The sequence below is a fragment of the Triplophysa rosa genome, linkage group LG5 (assembly GCF_024868665.1).
Source record: "Triplophysa rosa linkage group LG5, Trosa_1v2, whole genome shotgun sequence".
NCBI classification, from domain to species: Eukaryota; Metazoa; Chordata; class Actinopteri; order Cypriniformes; family Nemacheilidae; genus Triplophysa; species Triplophysa rosa.
Genome location: NC_079894.1, coordinates 14,403,519 through 14,426,482, shown reverse-complemented (window position 1 = coordinate 14,426,482; position 22,964 = coordinate 14,403,519). Strand labels below are relative to the sequence as shown.

General features: G+C 36.9%; 1 protein-coding gene across 1 annotated transcript in view; it reads right to left on the bottom strand.

The window, feature by feature from the left end:
* Positions 1–2,199: 2,199 nt before the first annotated feature.
* Positions 2,200–22,964, bottom strand: part of tmtopsa (teleost multiple tissue opsin a) — a 42,496-nt gene continuing 21,731 nt past the window's right edge. The window contains exons 3-4 of the mRNA XM_057334830.1: positions 12,130–12,363; positions 2,200–6,366 (exon numbers count right to left, since the gene is read on the bottom strand). Of these exons, the coding sequence (XP_057190813.1) occupies positions 6,115–6,366; positions 12,130–12,363 (486 nt within the window). The 3' untranslated portion in view covers positions 2,200–6,114. The remainder of the gene's footprint in view (positions 6,367–12,129; positions 12,364–22,964) is intronic.

Below are 22,964 nucleotides of genomic sequence, written 5' to 3'. Positions count from 1 at the left end.
ATTGTACAGAACAATATTTTTTTAAAATCTAAAAATGCAAAAAGTGTTCTATGATCTTTAGGTTTAGGGGTTGGGTTAGGGGATAAAATATACAGTTTGTACAGTATAAAAAAACATTACGCCTATGGACTGTCCCCACAGAGATAGTAAACCAGACATGTGTGTGTGTGTGTATGTGTGTGCACTGTATATTTTGAGTGTAAATGAGAGTATATCTATTCACTTTGCTCTTGATGCCTTTTCTATTTTATAAATTTAATGTATTGCTTATAGTTAACTTCATGTACAGCTGCTTTGTAACAATGAAAATTGTAAAAAGCGCTATATAAAATAAAATCAAAAAATTAATCATAATGACTTTTTGTGAAGTTATATTATATCACTCTGGTATTTTACCGAAAGAGATTTTTCAGTAGAGATTAAAAAGATATTAAGGTAATACGTTTTTTTAATAAAAGATATTAAAAACTTCAATAAATTTACTATACAAATACTCTTTAACACTATTTGTTTGAATAGACTTGTTATATTAGCGTTGATATTATGGAAAAGATTTATAAATAAAAGTAACAAAAAATAATTATGATTCATTATAAATAAGAAGGATGGTAAGCTGTAGAGAATGACATACTTAGGTTGAGACATATCAAGTAGCCAATCAACAGTATCGACAGTAACGACAGTATCAGGTCATCTTTATACTTGAGGCCACCACGAAGGCCATCTGAAAATAGCAACCAAAACTGTTGAAGCGTTCACCCTTTGGAGAGAAGTTCCCTAGATACTGTGTGCAGCAGTATAGGGAATATTTCCTTCAGGTCAGTGTAAAATCAAAAAGCCTTATGCAAGATATGTGTGGGGTCTTAAACATTTTGGAAAAATACAACATTCAGATACTTTTATCGCCAGTGATAGTCAATGATGTCCCAGAAATGTCAGTTGCTAACATTTTTTCAAATATCTTTATTTCCGAACAAAGAAATTTGCAGGTTTGCAACAACTCGAGGGTGTGTAAACGATGACAGAATTTTAATTTTTGAAAAAAATAAATAATAATAATAATAAATAAATAAAAAGGGATCTGTTCTCTTTGACACAGTGAAGAGTACTGACTGTCTACTAAAGCGTTCAACAGTACATAGTAATTGCAGATCTTCCAGAAGAGCTTTGTCATCCTGCGCTAAAATGATCATTATTCAAACAGAACCAAAATAACAAGCAACACATATAAGTACTGAAGTAATACCAAACTCCTATTACACCTAAAAAAATACCAAACACATCTTCACTATTCTTGAATTTGCTTGGTTCTTAATAGTGTGACCACATGCTATTAAATTCCAAAATTAGAAAAACTGAAAAGGGCCTCCTGTGGATTTCAGTGAAATTGGTTGTGAATTACAGCTGAAAGCTTTTGTTTTGTTAGGCTGAATGAAAACTCAAGAGGGCATTTTTCAAAGAATTGTCTGCTTAAGGGGTCATTTATGTGCACACCCTAACTGTGAAAATTAAAAGATTCTAAAGGCACCATATGAGGTTTCTCAGATGCCACATTGGCACAACCCTCTAAAGAAAGAACTGAAAGAACTAAAGAAAGTTACTTTTAGGTCCACCAGTGACATTATCATAATGTTCAAGGCATTTCAAATATGTATTGAAGTTCCTTAAGTTGTAATTTTATGAATGGTAACTGGTCTATTTGTTAGTTTACCGACTGCTTTGCGATGAACATAACCTGTGCAAAACATGCACATAACATTAGAATGTTAATTAGCCCCGCATGAATTAATCCCTCATGAGGTTTGTTGATTAGTCCACACTTTTAAGTGCTCTTTAAATGTGCTCTAGAGAAATTGTGTTCTTGACTTCACTAATGCTGATTGGTGCACACAAAGACTCCAAACTGCCCAGATGGTATTTGTCTTGTGTTTAACCAATTTTCTGCTTTAAGATGCCAGTAGAGGCTCTCTGAAGCAGTGTCTTGTCCTTCTAAAAAAACCTTTGATTAAAGTGTGCTTTAATGTGCTGAAATTGGAACAGTTATGGATATCAGCGTCTGAACCAGGAGGAAAATGGGCTTCTAGATAGAGGACATGGTAAGTCATAAGTTCTTTATATGCTTGTGACTGTTTGCTTGTTTGGAGTGGCAAATGTCCTAAAAAGGTGACAACAAACAAACGCTATTCCATGAAGTGACAGTGCTTTAAAAATAACTTTATTGAACTCGAACCAACATTAGAAACCCCAACACTGTTGGATTTCACAAACAATACAAAGTTACATACAATAAAATAACATTTTGTGTTGTATAATAAAACAACAATTAACTATACAAACATTCATGTTCGCAGTCGTAATTTTTCAACGCCTTGCTGTAATGTTGTTTGCAAAAGATAAATACTGTGGGCATTTTAACATTTAAATATTTTACAATATTTCTAATTTAACAGTCGAATTGTAAGGATCAACTTATCATTAACATTAACAAAATATACTTTAAACACACAGAGGTGTAACACATTTTTAGGGACATACAGGTTTTGATCACCCTATCAGAGTTTTATTTCGCAACAACTGTCTTTCTTATTTACTGCATTTTGTATCAAATGTCAACAAAACACTTGAAATCACTTGGTGAATCAACAAATACAGATCAACTAATAATTTATATAAGCAGCACTGAGAGCAATTAAGCAGATTATTAATGCTTCTAAGAGCTTTTAAAAACATCCAAGACACACATTGAATTTGAGGTCTGCTTATCTCAAACAAAATCTTACATAGTAGACATATACGTTCCTGAATGGAATGTGTCAGAAGAGCATAATTAAAGCCACAATATGGAATATTTGGACCGCTAGATGGTGCACTTTAGAAACAACGACAAAAGGCAAAGCTAAATGATGTTATGTAGGAGAGTGGTGAAAACGACCATCCAGAGGCGTATGGAGATCGCCCATGTTCACGGATATGGCGTTGGAATCGTGCCACAATTCTGCGCGCAAAAAATATAATTTTGTGCACATAAAAGCCACATCGCACGCGCATCAACTAAGTTTCGTGGAGAATATACTCGTCTCGCGAGGATAAAAGTAATTCGCGCGAACGAAAATGAATTTTGAAACAAAACAACATTTATCTGAATGTTTGCAAACACTCGCCTGCTCTCTCCTCAGAGCAAGCTGTGTCCGTGTGATCCATCAGCTCGCTCGCTCAACACAACCAATTGTTACAGTGTGTCATAATTCCAGCCAATCGGCAATGGGACTGCTAAATTATGATTGGCTGGCTTGACAACCAATCACAAGATCTCATGCAGAAAGCTCGGATGATGAAACCGGCCCACGTGGAAAAGATGTGTGTTTAAAGCTATACAGTAGGTGGCGGTAATACTCATATAAAGAATGAACAACAACAAGAAGAAGAGATGTGTATTTAATCGTTTGGACTTGTTCATATTGAAGTAAAAATGTCGAACGCTCAACGACCACAAGTAAGTATCTTATTTTTTAATCTAAATTAAATCGTGCAATTACATTACTAGTGTTTCCAAATGCCGCATTTTAGTGGAGATTCTTACTGAACTGTAACTTAATGTAATTAGAGTGATCTCAATTATATTATGTTTTCAGAAATGAAGATGTACAACTGTTTTTATCTTATTGCTTTTATTAGGTAAATTATTGAGTTATGTGGAAGACCGGTGTACTAAAATACAACATACTCATACTCTCGCATGAGTATTTGGTGTACAATAAAAAACATTTTGCTTACCTGTCTATTAAAACACATGCGAGAGCGGAGACTCTGTCGAGTCCAAGTTGGTCGCGAAGCTTTCCCATATGAAAAACGCCACGCCGATATTAATCCTTGTTTTATTTCTTCGTTTGTCCATAAGCCTGCTTGCCTCATTTGGCCTACGTTTACACTTTTTTGGGTTTCCTTTACTCGCCAAAGAGTATCGTGATCCATAATAACATAAAACCACTTCCGCATTTGCGTGTTGCCGTAGTTTCTACAACCGGAAACTGAGGGTAGTGCGGAGCACCGGATATTAAGTCACCGATATGCAACAAATACAAGGGAGACAAGGGACGGGTCATTGTTTTAAATAGGAATATATCTGGATTTGCACATTCTTGGGAACATTTGGGATAATGTAAGTACACAACTGCATGAAATATATCACACTGTGCAAGTGATTTTGGATATTTCATAACAAAATTATTCCATGTTGTGGCTTTAATTTAATATTAACTGAATGATACAACTGAGTGTCTTCAACGGCGCACAAATCGCAAGCCAAACACCAAAAATGAGTCAATTAAAAAATAAAGTCATAAATTCAGAAGCTTTTATCACTGAAAATAATTAGAGGCATATAAATGTGGTGCATGAATTGATTGTTGTACTGTAATCAAATATAGTTCAAAATTGTATTCCATTTTAATCAGAATGAATTGGATTAATTTTATTAACTGAAAATGTTTTTATAAAATCACATCCTTCGGTCATCTCATGGTGGTCATAGTAGTTTATTCCATATCTAGTTTCTAGATTAAAAAGATGTGATTTAGCCTTCTCAGACGTGAGAAAATGTCCTTTTACTGTCCACATCAATATTTCCAGATGGAATTTTTTTTGATGATGTTTGTGAAGTATGCTAAAATATAAAGTGCTAATGTGCGGGATTTCTATAAATTAATAGAAACAATGCAGCTTCCATATTCACGATGAACAAAAAAACAAAAATCAGGATGATAAATGATTAAATCTGCAAATAAATGTATTTACATTAGTTCACAGTGTCATTTACCACAAGAATGTCCATCGTTTACCTTCTGTGGTAAGTGACCTTCTGTGTCATTTTAAAGGGGGGATGCAACGGTGTTTCGTGCATTTGGACTTACTCACAATGTAAAACGTGCTGTCTTCTCATGCTTGACATGGTCAACTTGTCAAAAAACGAGTTGGAAGTATGACGTAGTATTTCTGTGCTCGATACGCTCCCCCAGTGTTCGTATAGGTTTCTGAAAGTTATTTTTTAAACATGAAAATCCGTTTCGTAACTACTTTCCTTAGTCCCTTATTGGGCAATTCTCCCGGAAAAGCACGCCCACGACAAGGCGAAAGAAATAGCCCGCTCACACGTCAATCGACGAGCGATAGGAAGACCCGCTTACCATCAAGATTGGCTGCGCTGTGGGCCTGCAGCTGCAGTTCGTCACTCTTGCGATAGTGAGAGAAGTTGAGGTGTGTTTGTTTGTTCACGGCATTTTAGTGATGGATGTTAGATAAACGGTGGATGTAACGCTGGATTTGGAAATCGTTTGAAACTGATAGATGGCGCAGTCCCAGCGCTAAAAGATGCCGGACATGAACTGCACGCTGTAAGTGAAACTAAGTCATATGTCTGTGTTTTGTTGGCAATGTGTGCGCACATGCTTAAGTTCCACTTTAGTTAGTTTAGTTATAAATGTGATCAAACTAAAGACTACAGATATTTGAAGGGTGCGATACTATTCTGTAAGCACTCGAGATTAACATGAGATATGCAGAAACTGTCTGAGTTATGGCCACTTTAACAAATTCATCCAACACAAAACACAGGAACTACAAACAGTATTCCACAGACCTAGCAAGAATATAATTTAAAACATTTAATATCCAACTTCCCTATTTTTGAAAAGAAAAGGAAATGCTTATGTAGAAACCCCGTTTGTTTAATTCCGTTAAAAAAAGCAGTAAGATGTCCCTCAAAGATTTGCTGTTTACTGTATTGAGAATGTTGTTGAACATTTTACATACTGTAAGCTTTATTTCTCAGACCTTGTTTTCAGGTTTATGAAACAGTATTTAACACCATCAGAATCAAAGAATATTAAAAATAAAAATAGAAACAGCTAGCTACATTTTACTGCAAGAATTCAGCCTTCTGTTGTTGGATGCAGTGGCATAAGCATCATAAGCAAAACACTTTACACAATAGCCCCCAATTCTGGACTAATATTTTTCCACGACCCTGTAAAGTCCTCCAAACCTCAAACAGTATTTCACTCATTATGTGTGAAAAAGTTTCTTTAAGTGCTGACATTTCTAAAGCAGGACTAGCTCTCAACCTTTGTAATGGGCCACCAGGGACACCACAGGTTTGGCATTATCCGATGATGGAGAGCCATTCTCCTCCTCCACTGGAGTTGCCTGGTTTGGGGCCACCGTGTGTCCCACTGAGGCAACCACAAAAGTAAAGTTATTGTCCATGTGCCGCCCAGGCCGGAAAACTTTTGTTACCTTTGAAGTACTTTTGAGACTGGAACCTCGCTGGGGTTTGTCACATTTCGAAAGAGCTCTGAAACACCTGTAGAACTAACATGGAAACAGCCAGACAAACACACAAGAAGTGGCATTAGATACAGTAACAACAGTACATTCAACACATGCACTTACAATAAATGAAAATAATGTATATTATGAAAAGTATCTTGTACTATTTCACTTTCTCGCAATGCTTTGATTTCGTATGACCTTGCAAACGAAAACAGCCGTATTCATTTCAGTACCTGCATTTCACAAAAGCTTCACATCTCTTATGAGTCATTTTCTCTTATAGCAACAAGAATAAGCCAAGAATAAGCCCATTAACCACGGCTGGACACAGACAACAATTATAGCTCATCTAGACATTGTGATTAGAAAAGGTCATCTCTCGTCCACATGACCCCATTTCCAGCGCTGCCATTGGCAAAGAGACCGCTGTCCTTTATACATTCATCAGTAGCATTTAGGAATGGTATCCAATTTTCTCTTAATGACATTTTACTTTGAAACTGAACAATTATACAATTTGCAATCAAATAATTGCTGATAATGTACACCGGCTCAATAATTTCCTAAGCTGTAATTAATGTCAATTTTATCCATTCCATTAAGATGGGAGAAAAATGGTCATTGTTCAAGGTAACAAAGGTTACACACGCGAATAAGCTCTGAAATGGCGTAGAAATGATCACAGTCAGGTCAAAGCTGGGTGAGAAAAACAGAAGCAGACCTGTCTAACTTTTAATGGTGCTGTATCGATTACTGGATCTGTTTTTTGTAACAAAAAATAGATATATGTGATTCAAAATATACATATAAATATTTAATAAAGATAAACAATATCTCAAAGATCACATCAATGCTTCATTTGTCGTCTTGAATGCCGAAGGACAGCGTGAAAGATAAAAGAAAGGAAATTAAGAATATCTCAAACTACAATATATTGTGTGGGATATTCTAGGCAATACAAACACTGTAGGTGTGAAAAGTCAATCTTTTATGACATTTACAGTAAGACTTATTCCTATGACATTTGAGCACAAACACATTTAAACATTGAAGGTTCTACAAATAAAGACCCCACTTTCATTTCCACAGAAAAAATGTACCTCAGTTTGATGTCACTTCCCTTAAGAAAACGTAGTGAACTTAGTATACGCTGTCTGCATTATGTATACTTATAGTCAACTACATTTCCTCAAGAAATGGAATGATGCAATGTCCAATGATATGTCAACAATGCAAATTCTGGAAAGTTCTAGATATTGGCAATTCATCAGCAAGCAGAGCCTTCAAACAAAGAAAAACCAACCCCAATCCCGTTAGAAAAATTATCCCACTGTTGTGCGCCAGTGAACTGATGAAACTCTTGTCTGAACTGTTGAAGTGAACTGTTGTCTCTCGCTGGAGAACATAATAACAGTCCTGACTGTTGGTGAGTTAAGTCATTCATTTTTAAAGGGGAACTGAACATCACTGAACATTCATAAGACTTCTGATTTTGTCACTGATCATCGCGTTTTTTTGCATCCTGGATCTAAAAAGCCTGATGTTTGACTGTTTTCACTTTTCACCTTTGACTAATGAGGCAAAACTCAATCCAACCACAAAAATATTGATTGTTTTTTTTTATTCATTCACTTTATTTGGCAAGTGTGTTTAGTTGACATTCCTGTCCCCCCACTTCTGAAATGATAGCTATTCCCCTGTTTCCGTACATTCAAGCTATTACAAAAAATGATACCACGCTTTAATAGAAATGGGAGTTTAACCTCAGAATTTATCCAGGTAATGACTTTTGTCTCTGGAGCTCTGCTTTGTCTCCAAATCTTCAATTTGTAATGTATTATGAGCTTCATTAAATAGAGGAAATCACAAAGTATTCCTTTCCTGCAACAGCTGCCATCCAGCATTTAATATGACACTGATGCTGTTTAATTTGGTTTAATAAAATCTCCCAACTGTGGGAAAGAGTTATTAAATATATCAGGAACACCAGTGCCAAGAACATTTTGTTGAACACATAAATGGTTTGTAAATGTTTTGGAACATAGTTTATCAACAACAGACCTTAAAATTCGTAATACTGCAAACCTCACTATAGTATTACATCAATATTTATAAATTCTAATTTTCTTTGTCTAAAAGTATCTGGTCGTGGACAATCTGAAGATTACAGAGAATCAATAGTGAAAATCTGCTGTTTCAGACCACCAGCACAAGCCACAGTTTCAAACACTATAGGGGAAGACACAGATCCAGACTCACCGGAGATGTCCTGTTCCCACATTCTCTTGATGATTGTTGTTGGCCAAAAAATGTTACTTGTATCTGTACAGCATTTTTAGTCTTCAACTCGCCTCAACTCACAGTTTCCATGGTTACGGGCTGGGAGGAATTGAAGACTGAAAATGACATACAGGAGAATCTTTCTTCATCGCCTGGAGTGTGTTGAATATCCTGAAACATCACTCACTGATACACAGATCAGCTATTTGAAATTGCATGGCACTGAACACTCTGCATGTCTATCCCTTGATACAAACAACTCTCGTAGTCCTACATCTAAACGACATGACCAATGTAGACACGCCTTTCAAATGAACAGGTTTGTCTATTAAAGAACCACTGAAGTGCAAATCTGCAGCTTTGTTTAATGCATTGAAGCAATTTCCTCAGAATGAGAAAATTAGGGCGGAACATATTGAGTGGCTCCTGCTCTTTTACAAAAGCCAATAGCAGGGCGTACACTGATGAGAAGCTTAAAGTCAGAGTAAAGTGACATTAAAATATGTGTTCTGAGTTTGTCACACAACAGAAAAGTGTGTTATTAACCACCCAGCCAAAATTGAATGGAGAAAAAAACTCTTATTATGAAAACGGCAGCGGGCTGCGGTATTTAGCGCATTCTTCAGTCCACAGTGGCACAGAGCGTCATCGATCCCCCGTTTTAGCCCCGCCCAAAAAATCCTGAACAGAGAATTGGTGAAAAACTGTTTAACGGTTTAACTCCACAATTTAGTACTACATACTTCTGAGTCTCTGTAATGTGTTTCAGCAATACATTTCTAACATCTATAATGTGTTTATAAACAATTCTTAGAATTCTCTTTACCCGGACTTTAAGGGAAGAGTTCACATCAAAATGAAAAATCTCTCATCGTTTACTCACCCTCAAGTTGTTCCAAATCTGTAAAAAGATATTTGGAAGAATGCTTGTCAACAAACAGTTCTTGGTCACCATTGACCACCAAATAAAAATGTATTTGTAAATTTCTTTGTTCTGTTGACACAAAAGAAGATATTTTGAAGAATGTAGGAAAGCACTGATTACCATTGTAATTTTTCCTACTATGGTCATCAATGGTGGCCAAGAACTGTTTGGTTACAAGCATTCTTCCAAATAACTTTCTCTGTGTTCATCAGAACAAATACAGATTTGAAACAACTCGAGGGTGAGTAAATGATGACAGAATTTTATGTTATCATAATAGAAACACATTAACACTGACAACCGTATAATGGTGCTGTGTGATTGTGGGAGAACGTGTGAACCTGAGAAACAGCTACTACAGGTTAGTATTTTCATAAAAAGATCGTCTGGAAAAAAACGGCTGAATAATTATTTGTGATTTAGTGTTTTGCACGCCCCGGTCCTTTAAGTTTGAAATCTAACAACAGCAAACTGCTCAAGGAGATCCTTCAGACAGCAGATGAAAGCTGTGCCACTGAATGCAGGACAGAAGTTATGATACGATATCACGTCTGACAAGGGTGACTGTGAACTCTTTTTGAAAGGTCTGTCTCAATGACAGGCATGATTTTACATGCCGCACCAGTTTCTTTGTAGTCTTGCTCCATCTGTATGCAGTGGGCATGACATGACTTTCCTTCACTCCTTCAAAGTTTGCTCGGATTTAAACTAAGCAACTCACAGCAGAGTTCTAGTAACAGGCCTAGTGAGAGGTCAGCTTGTCGCACTGTATTCTGGGATTGCCTTCTCCACAAAGGATACATGTAATAGTGTAGATTTTGACTAAAACAAGATATCTTAGGAGGAAGTAAAATGAAGCCACTCGCTTAGCCTCAGGAGAGCATTTACGATGCGTCTTTCTAAGAAGCTCACTATAACAGAGCATAAATCTGTTCCTTTCCATTTCACATCGATACCCAGAGCTAAAGCTGCAGGAAACATGCTGACAGCTTTGCATTGTCATTTGTTTCAATAAGGTGAAAACAACACCAGTTGTGGGACAAAGCACATCAAAACAAAGAGGTAATTAATCAAGCAGGATGAATGCTGTTTCCTTCTCAGCCACTGAAATATTATAAAGGAGTGGGAGTGGAACGCTGAATCGAGCCAGACACATGATTAATTAACTTCCGCAGAACAAATGTATTGTGATAGTGTAGAAATTTAAGTTTACGGGACAACATCTGTGTTTTTCCTCTGTGACACCATATTCAAATGTGAGATTGAAAGGGGAGAGAGCAGAACGATGTTAAACAGTTTTCTGAAAGTGTATGTGGTTCATGTACATGTAAATCTGCTGTCATGATGTTTCTAAGGTCTTCTTTATGGTGTGCTGGGTGGTTTCTGACTTTTTTGTGATAATCATGAAAAAAACTATTATTTATATTGAAGTTATTGTTAAAAGACTGGATCTCTAAAAAGCTGTCAAAGCAGACTGGAGTTTATAGTCAAATTGTATCTTCTTATACAAGAATACTAACATACCTTAAAGGGATACTCCACTCAAAAATGAAAATTCTGTCATCATTTACTCACCCTCAAGTTGTTCCAAACCTGTATAAATGTCATTGTTTTGTTCAACACAAAGCAAGATATTTGTAAAAATGTTAGCAACTGACAACATTGACTACCATGGTAGGAATAATGATCTTATTTATATTTTGAAGAATTTAGAAAAACAAACCGTTCTGGGCACCTTTGACTACCATTTAAAATTTTCCGACTATGGTAGTCAATGATGTCCCAGAAATGTATCCCTTTAAGCTATCCAGAACGTATAGAAGCAATGTGTAGCTGCAAGTTGTACAATTTGGGTCAAACACAGCACTAGACAGGACAAATGACAAGTTCAGGCTCTCCATCAATCAAACCACAGCCGGCTGCCTTGGGAGAAACATACAGTATCTGGGATTTAGAGTAAGTTTCGCTGATGTGTTCTTTTAGCCTGCAGAGCTGAGAACATTTATGACCTTTGCCTGGCATTTAATCGTATTCCATCGAGAACTGCTTTGCTGCATTGAGACAACCCAAATAGTACACTTTACAAGAGTTTAAAAAAAATATTTCCCCCACAAAACCATCTCTCAGGAACAATGTAGTCAACTTTGAGTATTGCAGCTGACACATAACTTAACTTAATGTGCCTGCATAAATAGCATATCCCTAACCACACGTGGCGAGGACGGCCTGCTACCTTCTTCATCTGCGCCACACCGCACAGCTGACACTTTGACTGATGGTGCAAGGAGCACAATGAATTGGATTGTTTCACATGAGAGTATGCCAGTAAACTAACCACATCACACACCTTCAGCTTTTATTTAGCTGACAGTGTAGACGGATTGGACCACAACATCAGTCAGACTGAACAGCTTTAGAATCTAGAGATCAGTAAGTGTTAAGCATGCCCTTTTAAATCTGTGCGCTAAAAGCTGAAGATTTCCTCAGATTTTCCTTCAGTGTCTGTCCTGAAATAAGATTTGATGTAGGACTGGGTATTATTTATAACCCTAAAATGAAGGACTATCAACCAATGTTACTCCCCTCTTCATGCTCACCTGTTTGTTCATGAAAATGTAGATGACGGGGTTGATGACGGTGCTGAATTTCGCTAGGATGGACGGAACAATGCTAGCTTCCACAGTCACTAGTCCTGGAGCTCCAAAAGTGGCTAGCAGAGCCATGATCCCGTAGGGTAACCAGCAGAGCAGATAGAAGACCACCATGGTGATCACCATGAGAAGAACCCGGTGCTCTCGCTTGCGGCTCATAGGCGTGTTCACACTGCTGACCTTTAAGTAAAAGATAAAAGACCATCAGAAAAATTGGCAACTTAGAAAATCTGCGGAAGAACCTAACCGTATAAGTGGCACTTTATTACTATAAAATATGAATCCAATCTGCATAAAGGACTTGATTCATACCTTAATTCTAAGGGATTTGTCTTCCATTAAAACGATTCGCAAATGCAAAACAGCCAGCAAGTGACACAAAGAGAAAAGGTTTGGCGTATTTTTGTTGATGTACAGTAGTGGCCAAAAGTGATGTCTGGACAGCTTTTTTGTGTAACATCTACTTTGAACGCCCCCTCAAAATCAGTTAAACCATCAAAATATTATCCTAAACATTTAAGGTTTTTTGATCAAAATTATTTGGCAAAAAATGCTAAATACAGTACATCAGGGAATATTTTACTATAGGGTTTTATAGTATAGTGTAGTGTTCACTACTTACTTGACAGGTTAAATCCAAATTCTGAGTATGGGTTACCATACCTGGCCATTGCTTCACCTTACCTTAAAATGTTTTTTTGTTGTTACTTCACATAATAAACTCCGTGCATGTTATTCTTTTGCTAAGCCTGGTTAAATTCTAGTCAAATCTAAGCTTCAATTTACACTCCAAGCACAACATGCATCACTTACTCGCCCTCAGATTGTTCCAAACCTGTATCGATTTCTTTGTTCTGCAAAACACAAAGTACGATATTTGGAAGAATGTCAGTAACCGAGCAGATCTCCTCCCCCATTGACTCCCGTAGTATTTATTTTCCATACTATGGCAGTAAATGGGGGATGAGATCTGTTTGGTTACTGACATTCTTCGCAATATCTTTCATCGGAGCAAAGAAATTTATACAGGATTGGAACAGTAAATGACAGAATTTAAATTTTTGGGTGAACTATCCCTTTAACGCATCATTCCTGTGGAAGACATACAGTAGGTTACTTAATTATTTTTGTCATCAAAGTTTGGTACAGCGATTCACTGTGAAGCATCCATTTAATGGTAGTTAACGATAGTCATGGTCAAGCTGTTAGAAGACGGATACAAAGTCCATAAGAATCTCTCATTGCTTGATCAGTGCTGACTATGGATCTCTTGCTCGGATTGCCCCAGGAAGATCAATGACGAAGCAATTTATCAAGAGCAAATCGGGATCCTCCCATGAAATTGCTTAACAACTATAAATGGGATGCTGAAGGTTCAGGGACTATTTATAAATATTGCATAAATCAAATATGGTAATAAGGTTACCACAGCAATTTCACTTTTCTTTAAATTAATTAAAAGCTATGTCATATGCTACAATGTGTCAGCTGTATCACTTCTAACTGACTCCTAATTAAAAACGTAGAAACCAAAGTTCTCAAAGTTTACACATTAATCACCCCCCTTGATATTTCTTTAGAAACTCGTAACTGGAAACAACATAGTTAATGTCCAAATTTCAATAACATTTTGACCTCTACATTGTCAAAAGGCTAAGGTGAAATGCACTCCACTTCAACAATCAACAGATTAGCCACAAAGAGAAATGAGGTCTTTTAGGTAAAAATATAAATTTTACTGTATAGGCTAATTCACACTGATACAACATACAGTATGTCAACAAACACCAACATTCTGAATCGTCATTCACATTGAGCCATCAAACGCCAACAGGGGTTTCACACTGAGGTGAGGATGGTTTCACATGTGTTTTGGATCAGTGTGAGTAAGCCTTATCTCACATGTTTTTGCTTTGATACAGGTGAAACAAAAATACATTTAGAAACAAAAAGTTTCAAATGCACAAAAGATTTGAAAAAACTTCCCAGTGAAGAATCATTACAGTAATATTTTACACAACCGAGAAAATAAAAAACCTTCTGAGCTTCAAGGCATTGTGTCTAAGATCACTGCATTATTCCCTTGCACAGTCCGTCTATTCTCTGCAGTATCCTATCTTAACCAGCTTCTGTTTAAGATTCTGTCACAGATGTTATGCACTCTATTAAACTGACTGATGGGCGAACTCAACCAGTGTCCTAAGGTGACGACTGTCTTCACCCAAAATTGTATTTCTGTCTGTTGGCTAAGGTGGGTGTAGAGAACATACTGTATTTACTCTGTGACAATGAATATATTCTTTGTCACATTTCATTTTGAATCTCAGATGTTCATTCATGTAAAAAAAACTGAACTCAGCGGGTGTGAAATTAGTGACAACAAATGTCTTCAATGTATGTATAATGTTGTATACAGCAAAATATTCACAAAATGGGTTTAATATATTTAGCATATGCTTATTTAAAAAAAAAAACATGTACAATGTGTCGTTTGTCATTTTACAAGTCGTGGTTATTGTCTCACTTTTATTTATTCTGGTAAAAAGTAACTGTTGGTCAATAAATTATTGAACAAGAGTGCTTTGCTGGGCTTGTTCTACTTTCACATTAACCTGGAACAATGAAAATGTCTGAAATGCGTAATTAACCTTCCTGTGTACAAAATGTGCTGGGACTTTGGGCTGAAAAAGACCTAATGGTTAAAACACTGACAAATCAATCAGCTTTTTTTTGTTTTTAGGACTATGATGTGCTTGTACCCTTATTAGGACTGGATGTGTAATTTCTGATCTCAACATAAAATATAAAAACAAACAAATAAATTAACAGCATGCCATCATTTTTTATTTTATTTGAGTTGCTGTGTTAAAGACATAATCATGTGAAGAGGAGTTTAGGTGATGTATTGATACAAAGCATTTTGATATCCAGCGTCATGAAAACATTCAGATTTCAAAAGTGCACGTCACCACACCAGCTGACCACCCTCCCCATGACACCCCTCCATTGTCAGTCTACACAAAGAAGAGACGCTTAAATTAAACTATTGTGACAGAGTATCTCCCTGACCATCATATCACAGTCCCACATGCACACTCTCAAAGGCAGCGTGTCATTAAAAGAAGGGGTGTGGCTTCTGAGTTTGCTGGCTGTGTGTGTTAAGATGCACCTAGAGTCATTGCTGATCACTTTTGCTGTGAATTCAATGAAAGCCTGGCCCAGCGTCTCAAGGCCCTTTACTTTCTTTATTTCCTCAAGAACAATAAGAATACAACAACCCTTTGGATTTGTCTTTCCCTAATGGGCATAGTCCATTGACATTTTGCATTAGAATTGTGGTTGGAAATCAAAGTTTAAGCAGCATTTCCCCGCTGATTCTACTTACTGTATTTTTAATCCCCAACACAAAAAACAACCTTGGTGTTATCGGCCATGGCTGGCAGTCATCATACTGTTGGGTCAGTCACATACAATCTTGTTCTGTCAGTTGGACGGTATGTAATGTATGTAATAAATAAAACGGAAAGGAAACATTTTTAAATACCGTAATGGTCACCCATTTCCACGCAATTATAATTAAAGCAGACTCAAGCTTTTAAGCTTCAAAAAGCACCATAAAACTGTCAATGTAGTAGTGCACACGACATGACATGTAAATTAGTAACAGATTTGTGTGATGAATAGTCTAAAATTCAAGTTATTATATATCCTTTTAATCCTCCCCATCCTTTTTGAAGCAGTGAGATGATGATTAATTTCCCCTTTTCCTTTTTTTTTTTTTTTCTAAATCAGAACTGAAAATCCTATTATTATTCATGTATGAAAGCATAATTAAATGACTGGTGTTTTACTGAACAAAAACACAAGGAACAGGTCTGTTTTAAACTTTGTGAATGACGTGTTGTAATTCTTTCAGTGGGAGCAGAGAGACCCTGCTCGTGAGCTCTGTGACACAAGCCAGATGTCACATCCACATTCACTCTCATTTAAATTTCATATCAACTTAAGTAATCATCCACTAAATTAAAGCCATTAAATATTCCCTCTTTTCTTTCTGAAAATAAGCTGTACCACACACAGCCAGACACAAAGACATTCCACTGTTGGAAACCTCTTGACCTACTGTACAGGTCAAGAGACTGAAGTGCATCAAAGCTTATGAGTAAAGATAGGAAGATTGACTACACAGGTCATGTGACATAAGCTATTGAAGTGTTATGTGACCTAGACATTTATGTCCCGAGCCTCTTCGACTGAAAACTTGATCATCTTGATAATGAGGGCAAGACAAGTAGTACTTATTTCTGCAGAAAACACAAAAGAGGATATTTTGAAGAATGCTGGTAACCAAACAACACTGGACCCCATTGACTTCCATTGTATGGACACAAATCCACTGTGACATTTCTTAAAATATCTTCTTTTGCGTTTCACAGAAGAAAGACTATACTCTAATACCCTAATTCATTCAAATGATTTTACTATAGAAAATGTTTGTATTTTATTGTCCCTACAATATGCAAACTGGCCAGATGATTTTCTTCTTATATCAAGCACACAAACTATACTGCTATAAGTCCCTCACCTATATATATACATTGTGAAACAGTCATGGGATGCTAGCTAGCTAAATAGACTTGTGTGGAAAAAAAGCACACATCGCATTTGTAAGAATCAATGTAGTGGATAATGGAATTTATAGTTTCATCAGTTAGCGTATTGTTAGGCAACAGTGAAATGACTGATGGGAAAAAGCACAACCCTGTCAAATTCATTCTATGAGCAAAGCTCAGAAAATGACTGGATTGTATAAAATGTGATGGAGGGAAATTTAGCATGCACCAGGTGTGTTGAAATAGCCAAACAGTGTCCGATTGAGTTGCAGAATTCAACTGCAATGGGGATTATTTAGAATAAACTGGCAAATCAAACAGGGTTCACCTCTGTGTAAGAAGCTGTGCAGAAATGTGGCATATTTCAAAAAAATTCTGCAACACCATAGATTACACAAATAGACTAAACAAATAGGCTACCAAAAATCAATAGTTAACCACTGGCATCAATGTGACTGTGCAGTATTTTAAAAAATGGAAACTGAAGTTGTGTGGGACTAAAGAAAAACAACACAAATCTTGCTACTACATTAATAGATAAAATGACCTCAAGATTCTGTTAGTAAAATATTAACAACTTAGCTTGCAAAGACAGCTGCCTTCTATTTTAATACATAGAAAACTGGTAATTTAGTGGAAACACATTCAAAACTGAACAAAATAAACATGACTGCTTTAATAACATTATTGGACAACTGTGATGACCCAATAACACATTTTTGTTTCTCATTCTTGAGAGACTTACTATCAGTGAGCAAATCCCAGTAATAATAATGAATCAGGGGCATGTCCAGGATTTTATACATGCGGTGGCAAAGGGGGACAAGAGCACAATGAGGGGTGGCAATACCTACACATATCAAGCTTCATTTTCGCAGTTGTATTGTGAGGATTAGGGATATTATAGATTCCTAATTACTAATCCCTATTTTAGTCTGGTTCAGATCATTTTTTTGATCAGCAAAAAAAGGAAAATCTTTAGCCTACATTAAAAATGCAGAGGGTTTAGGTGATGATTACCATGACGACTTTTTTCTTTGAACAATAGTTATAAGGAATAAATAGTGTTCACATAAATTGTTTAAGGAAAAGGGGAATTCTCCCCTTAGAGGACTTTTACAGTACATGTTGTTTCAAAGCAGTTTTACAAAGGTCACAAAGTAGTGCCTTAAAATCTCTCATAATCATATGTGAAATTATACATAATTCTTCTTTCAGGTCTGTTTCCCAGCACAATTTAATCCAAACTTGTGCTAATTTGTATTGTTGTTTCTGAAAGACAGCTGCAGACACTTGATAATATAAATTCATTGCTGATCATAGAACAATTTTGAAAAGTGAATGTGATCTGAAATTTTTTATTTATCTTCCAGGCTATATCATATTTATATAAACAGACAAGTGTATAAAGAATAAGTATGTTTGTGCATTGTGTAATGCACAAACAAAAATTGTTTGTGCATTACATTAATACCCAAGTCTGTATGGTCAGCGTTGGGGTGGCAACTGAGGTGGCAAAGCTCATTTTTAAGGTGGCAGCTGCCACCCGGTGCCACCCCTGTGGACACGCCACTGTAATTAATTCTGCAACGAAATAAATCATCAACTCTACGGCCTCTGCGGTTTGACATTTTTTTAAATTAATAATGCTCACAGGCAAGTAGTACACAGCAACCCTTACAAAGAAGTTTATTCATGTGTGTTAGTAGTATACTTCTATTAAACTAAAATTAAGAGAGTATACTTTCAGTCTACTTTTATGTACTTATCAAAAGTATACTTTAAGTACTTCTTATACTCTTTTATAAACTATAAAGCGTGCCAATTTAGTCTCAAATAGTTTGAAATATTACACATACAAGTATCCTAGTACTAGTACTTACTACGTTTCATTGGAAGCATGCACCTGGCCTGATGTTTGGTTATAATATAGCAATTTATTTTTGGTTTAATTTATATTCATATTTATCTATTTATAGGTTCTTTGTGGCAAAAATAGGTTCTTAAGATGATAAAAAAGTAAGAAAGAGATGGTTCTTTAAAGAACCTTTGACTGAATGGTTTCTTTGTGGAACCAAAAATGGTTCTTCTATGGCAGGGCTAGTCAACTGGCGGCCCGCGGGCAATCATCAATCATCTTTACCTGGCCCGCCTTAACATTTCAAATAAGTGGAGAGACTTTAAGAACGGTGTGCTTTAAATGCACGTCCTCCTGAGACGCCACATCTTTAAAAGCCCAAAACGCTGCTACATAATTCCCGCGACTCATAATGATTTACGTCTTATAAAGCGATTTGATCGGTCAGTCCAAGAAACTTCATGTTATTTACAACGGTATAATCAGCAATGCATTGCACAGCCACAGGCAATCGGTTTGCGCACGCGATAGGTCGTGTTCTCAAACGCGTTTTGTGCCCTTGAAAGTAGGCGAACTGTAGGAAGGGTACACCACGTGAACGGTTGTCTCAGATAAGGGGGAAACGGTGTTGTTTTTATTACTGCATTCATTATGAATAATGGCTATATTTACGAAAAACAGCTGTTCATCTCCCCCAGAACTCGCACTATACAAAGGCTCTGCCCTGCGTGGGGTACATGAATGCGATCGGAATTCACCCGAAGATGTGATGATAGCGTTCAGTTTCTTGCACAGATCAATTGACTGATTTATAAGATGCTTAATTAAATTCACAAGGGGCAGGAATTACTTTTGTGTTGAATGTATTTGCGTTTTTTACTTTTATTGATTTAACTTTAATTAATTCAACCAAATATCTTCTTGAAAAAACAATGCCACCCACATCTTGGATGTACTGGAGAACTGTGGGTGAGTAAATTAGTAACAATTTTTGGGTAAAGTAATGCATTAAGGAACATAAAATACAGTTAAAAAGACAATTTCCTTTTAATTTAATATCATGAAAAGGCACAAATACTGGATGCAATATTTGTGTGCATGTTTTAATATATGGCCTATAAGTAACAGCAACAAAAACAGTATAAAAGGAACAAAACGAAATAAATAACAGAAATACAAAATAACAGAAGAAATGAGGATATGGTAAAAAAAACTGGCCCGCATCCTATTTATACTTTTGGAGTCTGGCCCTCAAAGAAAAGTAGTTGAAGACCCCTGTTCTATGGCATCGCTGTGAAGAACCTTTTAAGCACCTTTATTTTTAAGAGTGTATACCTAAAAATATATACTTTAACTTTGCTTAAGTATTCTTATCAAAATTAACTTTTTTGTAAGAGAAGTCCTTGCAGTTAGTGTTAAAACATGTCCTACCATATCCTTTGCAAGTGTAAATTTTAGCCTGTTTAGCTGTGATTATACCTTTAATTGATTTTACATTTGGATGGTTAACAATTATAAATGTAATGGAGTACCATTAAAGCTGGTTTGGACCAGTGTTAATGTATAGCCTGTGCCAACCACATCTGGTTAAAGTTCTTATGGGAGCACTTTCTGGCAATTTTTGCAGTGTTGCTGTGCTAATGCCAGTCTATATTAAGTATATTAAGTAGTAATTAAAGCTACAGTAAGTTACTGGCAAACCTGCTGCAAAAACTACAGCAAAGTTTTACAGTGTGTAGCTCAGTGGTTAGAGCATGGTGTTAGCAACGCCAAGGTCATGGGTTCGATCCCAGGGATTGCAGATACTTAGAAAACAAATATATATGTAGCGAGGAAGGCGGGACGAGAGCCGTGGGGCGAGTAAGGCGGGGCCGGCGGCGTAAGTGGCAACGAGTGTCAGCTGTGCGACCGCCGGTCCCCGCATGCCTCACGGGGGAGCTCGGGAGCATAAGAGGACGAGCGACCGGACCATCGAGAGAGAGGACCCGGGCCCGGAAGTTAAGTGGAGTCAGTTTGTTTGGCCGGCAGTCGGCCGCGAGGGGCTGCCGGCCTGTTTTATTATTGTTTATTTACTTTCACGATTAAAAGTTTATTGTTTGAATGATGCCGGTTCCCGCCTCCTTCCTTCCCTACATTGAACTGTGTTACAATATAGTATAATGCAATGTATAGTATAATGCAATGTAAGTCACTTTGGATAAAAGCGTCTGCCAAATGCATAAATGTAAATGTCATCTCTGCCTACTGACCTGCGAGTGCACAACTGCAGTAAAGTTTTAAGTCAATACAGAGATAGATTGTAACCAAGAGATAGGTAAAAGGTTGTCCTCAGGGTTCTCATTAGGCCAGAACTATGAAACAAATACTGCCTTACTCAAAGCTGAGTGGATGATTATATTCAAAGATGCATGTAGAGTCAAAATTAGCATTCGGGACTATAAAAATAGAGAAAAGAACATAAGGCCAAGATGTGCACATAGTATAATCATACTTCATTAGCTCAGTAGTCGATGTCCGAACAACCAGATGTGCTGGCTTTAGGCTATTTTAGAACAAAAATATCTGTAATATCTCATCCCACAATTTGTCTGAATTGGATTTCATATTCTGTTCTCTGGCTTCATAGGTCTCGCGAAGACAAGTGTATTGACTGAGCAAAGCTAAAGTGACATACTGCTGTTTGTTCAGGGAAAGATAAACACATTGCTACCATCATCTGAGACCTGCTTGTTTGAACTGGAATCCCTGTAAAGTCAAACAAAGCCTCACTTCCCCAAGAGTGCTCAATCAATCCATGAGACCATCTGCCAAACAAGCCAAGAGTCAATAAATCTAAAGACACTAACAACCAGGCACCTGCACATAGGACTTAACCTGTGCAGAGCACATGCCATTTTTGCCCTTATACTCCAAAGTGCCCTTTTATGGTGGTGTTTTTCTTCATTAAATCAGTGCTATTGGTCACCCTTTACGTCTGTCTGCCTGTTTTACAAATATTTAGCCAATGATAGGTTAAAAAGAGCTTGTGACTAAATCTTGTTTAAAACCTCATGGCTCTCCCTCTGTCTTGACTGAACTGCAGTTCTTTCCACAGCAGCTGAACATCTTGCAAGGGTAATGTTGTCAAATAAAGATCTTGTTGTTTGAACAAGTACAGTGTTTTCTTTAAAGGGGTCATTTTACGCGGCTAAAACGAATATTATTGTTTGCTTTAGATGTATGACAATGTGTATACACGATTTAAGGTTTAAAAACGCTGTATTTTCCACATACTGTGCATGTTTGTATCTCCTCTTAGCCCCGCCTCTCTGAAACGCGAGGATATTTTACAAAGCTCATCGCTCTGAAAAGCGAGGTGTGCTATGATTGGCCAGTTAACCAGTGAGTAGTGATTGGTGGAATACTGCAATTGTGTGACGGAAATGTAACGCCTCTTACCATATTCGGAACATCAGGTTTCAAAGCTAATGTACTTGGATAAAATGGCATCGATACTTCCCTATCAATTCGAGCCCGAATCTGATCCGGAGAATGAAGATCATGCCGATACATTAACTTTGCCAGCGCGACTCGAGCAGGATGTTAAGGATTGTTACGATTTTAATAAAAAACTACTTTAAATAGTTTAAAACTATAGCTAAATGTTTTACCTTTTATATATGATGTTATAAAGATTTGGCGTCAGTGTAATGAAATCATAACGAATTATAACAAAACACATGACAAACTCAACTCGCGTTAGTCCGTAACAAAGTCTTTTAAATGAAAATATACTTACAGGCTGTGAATCTGAAGCGCCAGACTGTCCTCGCGGAGTTTTAACCGATGGAATTGCCCCACTTTTTAACAGAATCTGCCGTGCAGTACAATGAGATTTACAAGACCGCCCACATTACTTGCGTGTAGATTTGGGCGGTTTTAGTCAAATCACTCCACGAGCTGACATCAAGTTGTGGGGGTGTGGTTACACGAGGCGTTTCAGGCAGGTCTGGGTGAGCATTCGTTTCTAGATAAAATACATATTTTGTTCCGACACTTAAATTTTTGCAATTTCACGTGTCTAATACATGCATGGGCAACTTATAACACACAAAAGACAAAGAAAAACACGTACTTCCGGCGAATGACTCCTTTAATTCATTATGTCTACAATGTTCATATTTATGTATTTGAGGTCTGAGACATTTGGGACTGGAGAGGGCTAGCCTTTACCTGCACAATAGCCTGTTCACGCAGTAGCATTTCATCTTTTATCAATTAGATTTTGGCCAAATGTGTTTTACAACAGGAAAACTGAGCACCCATATACA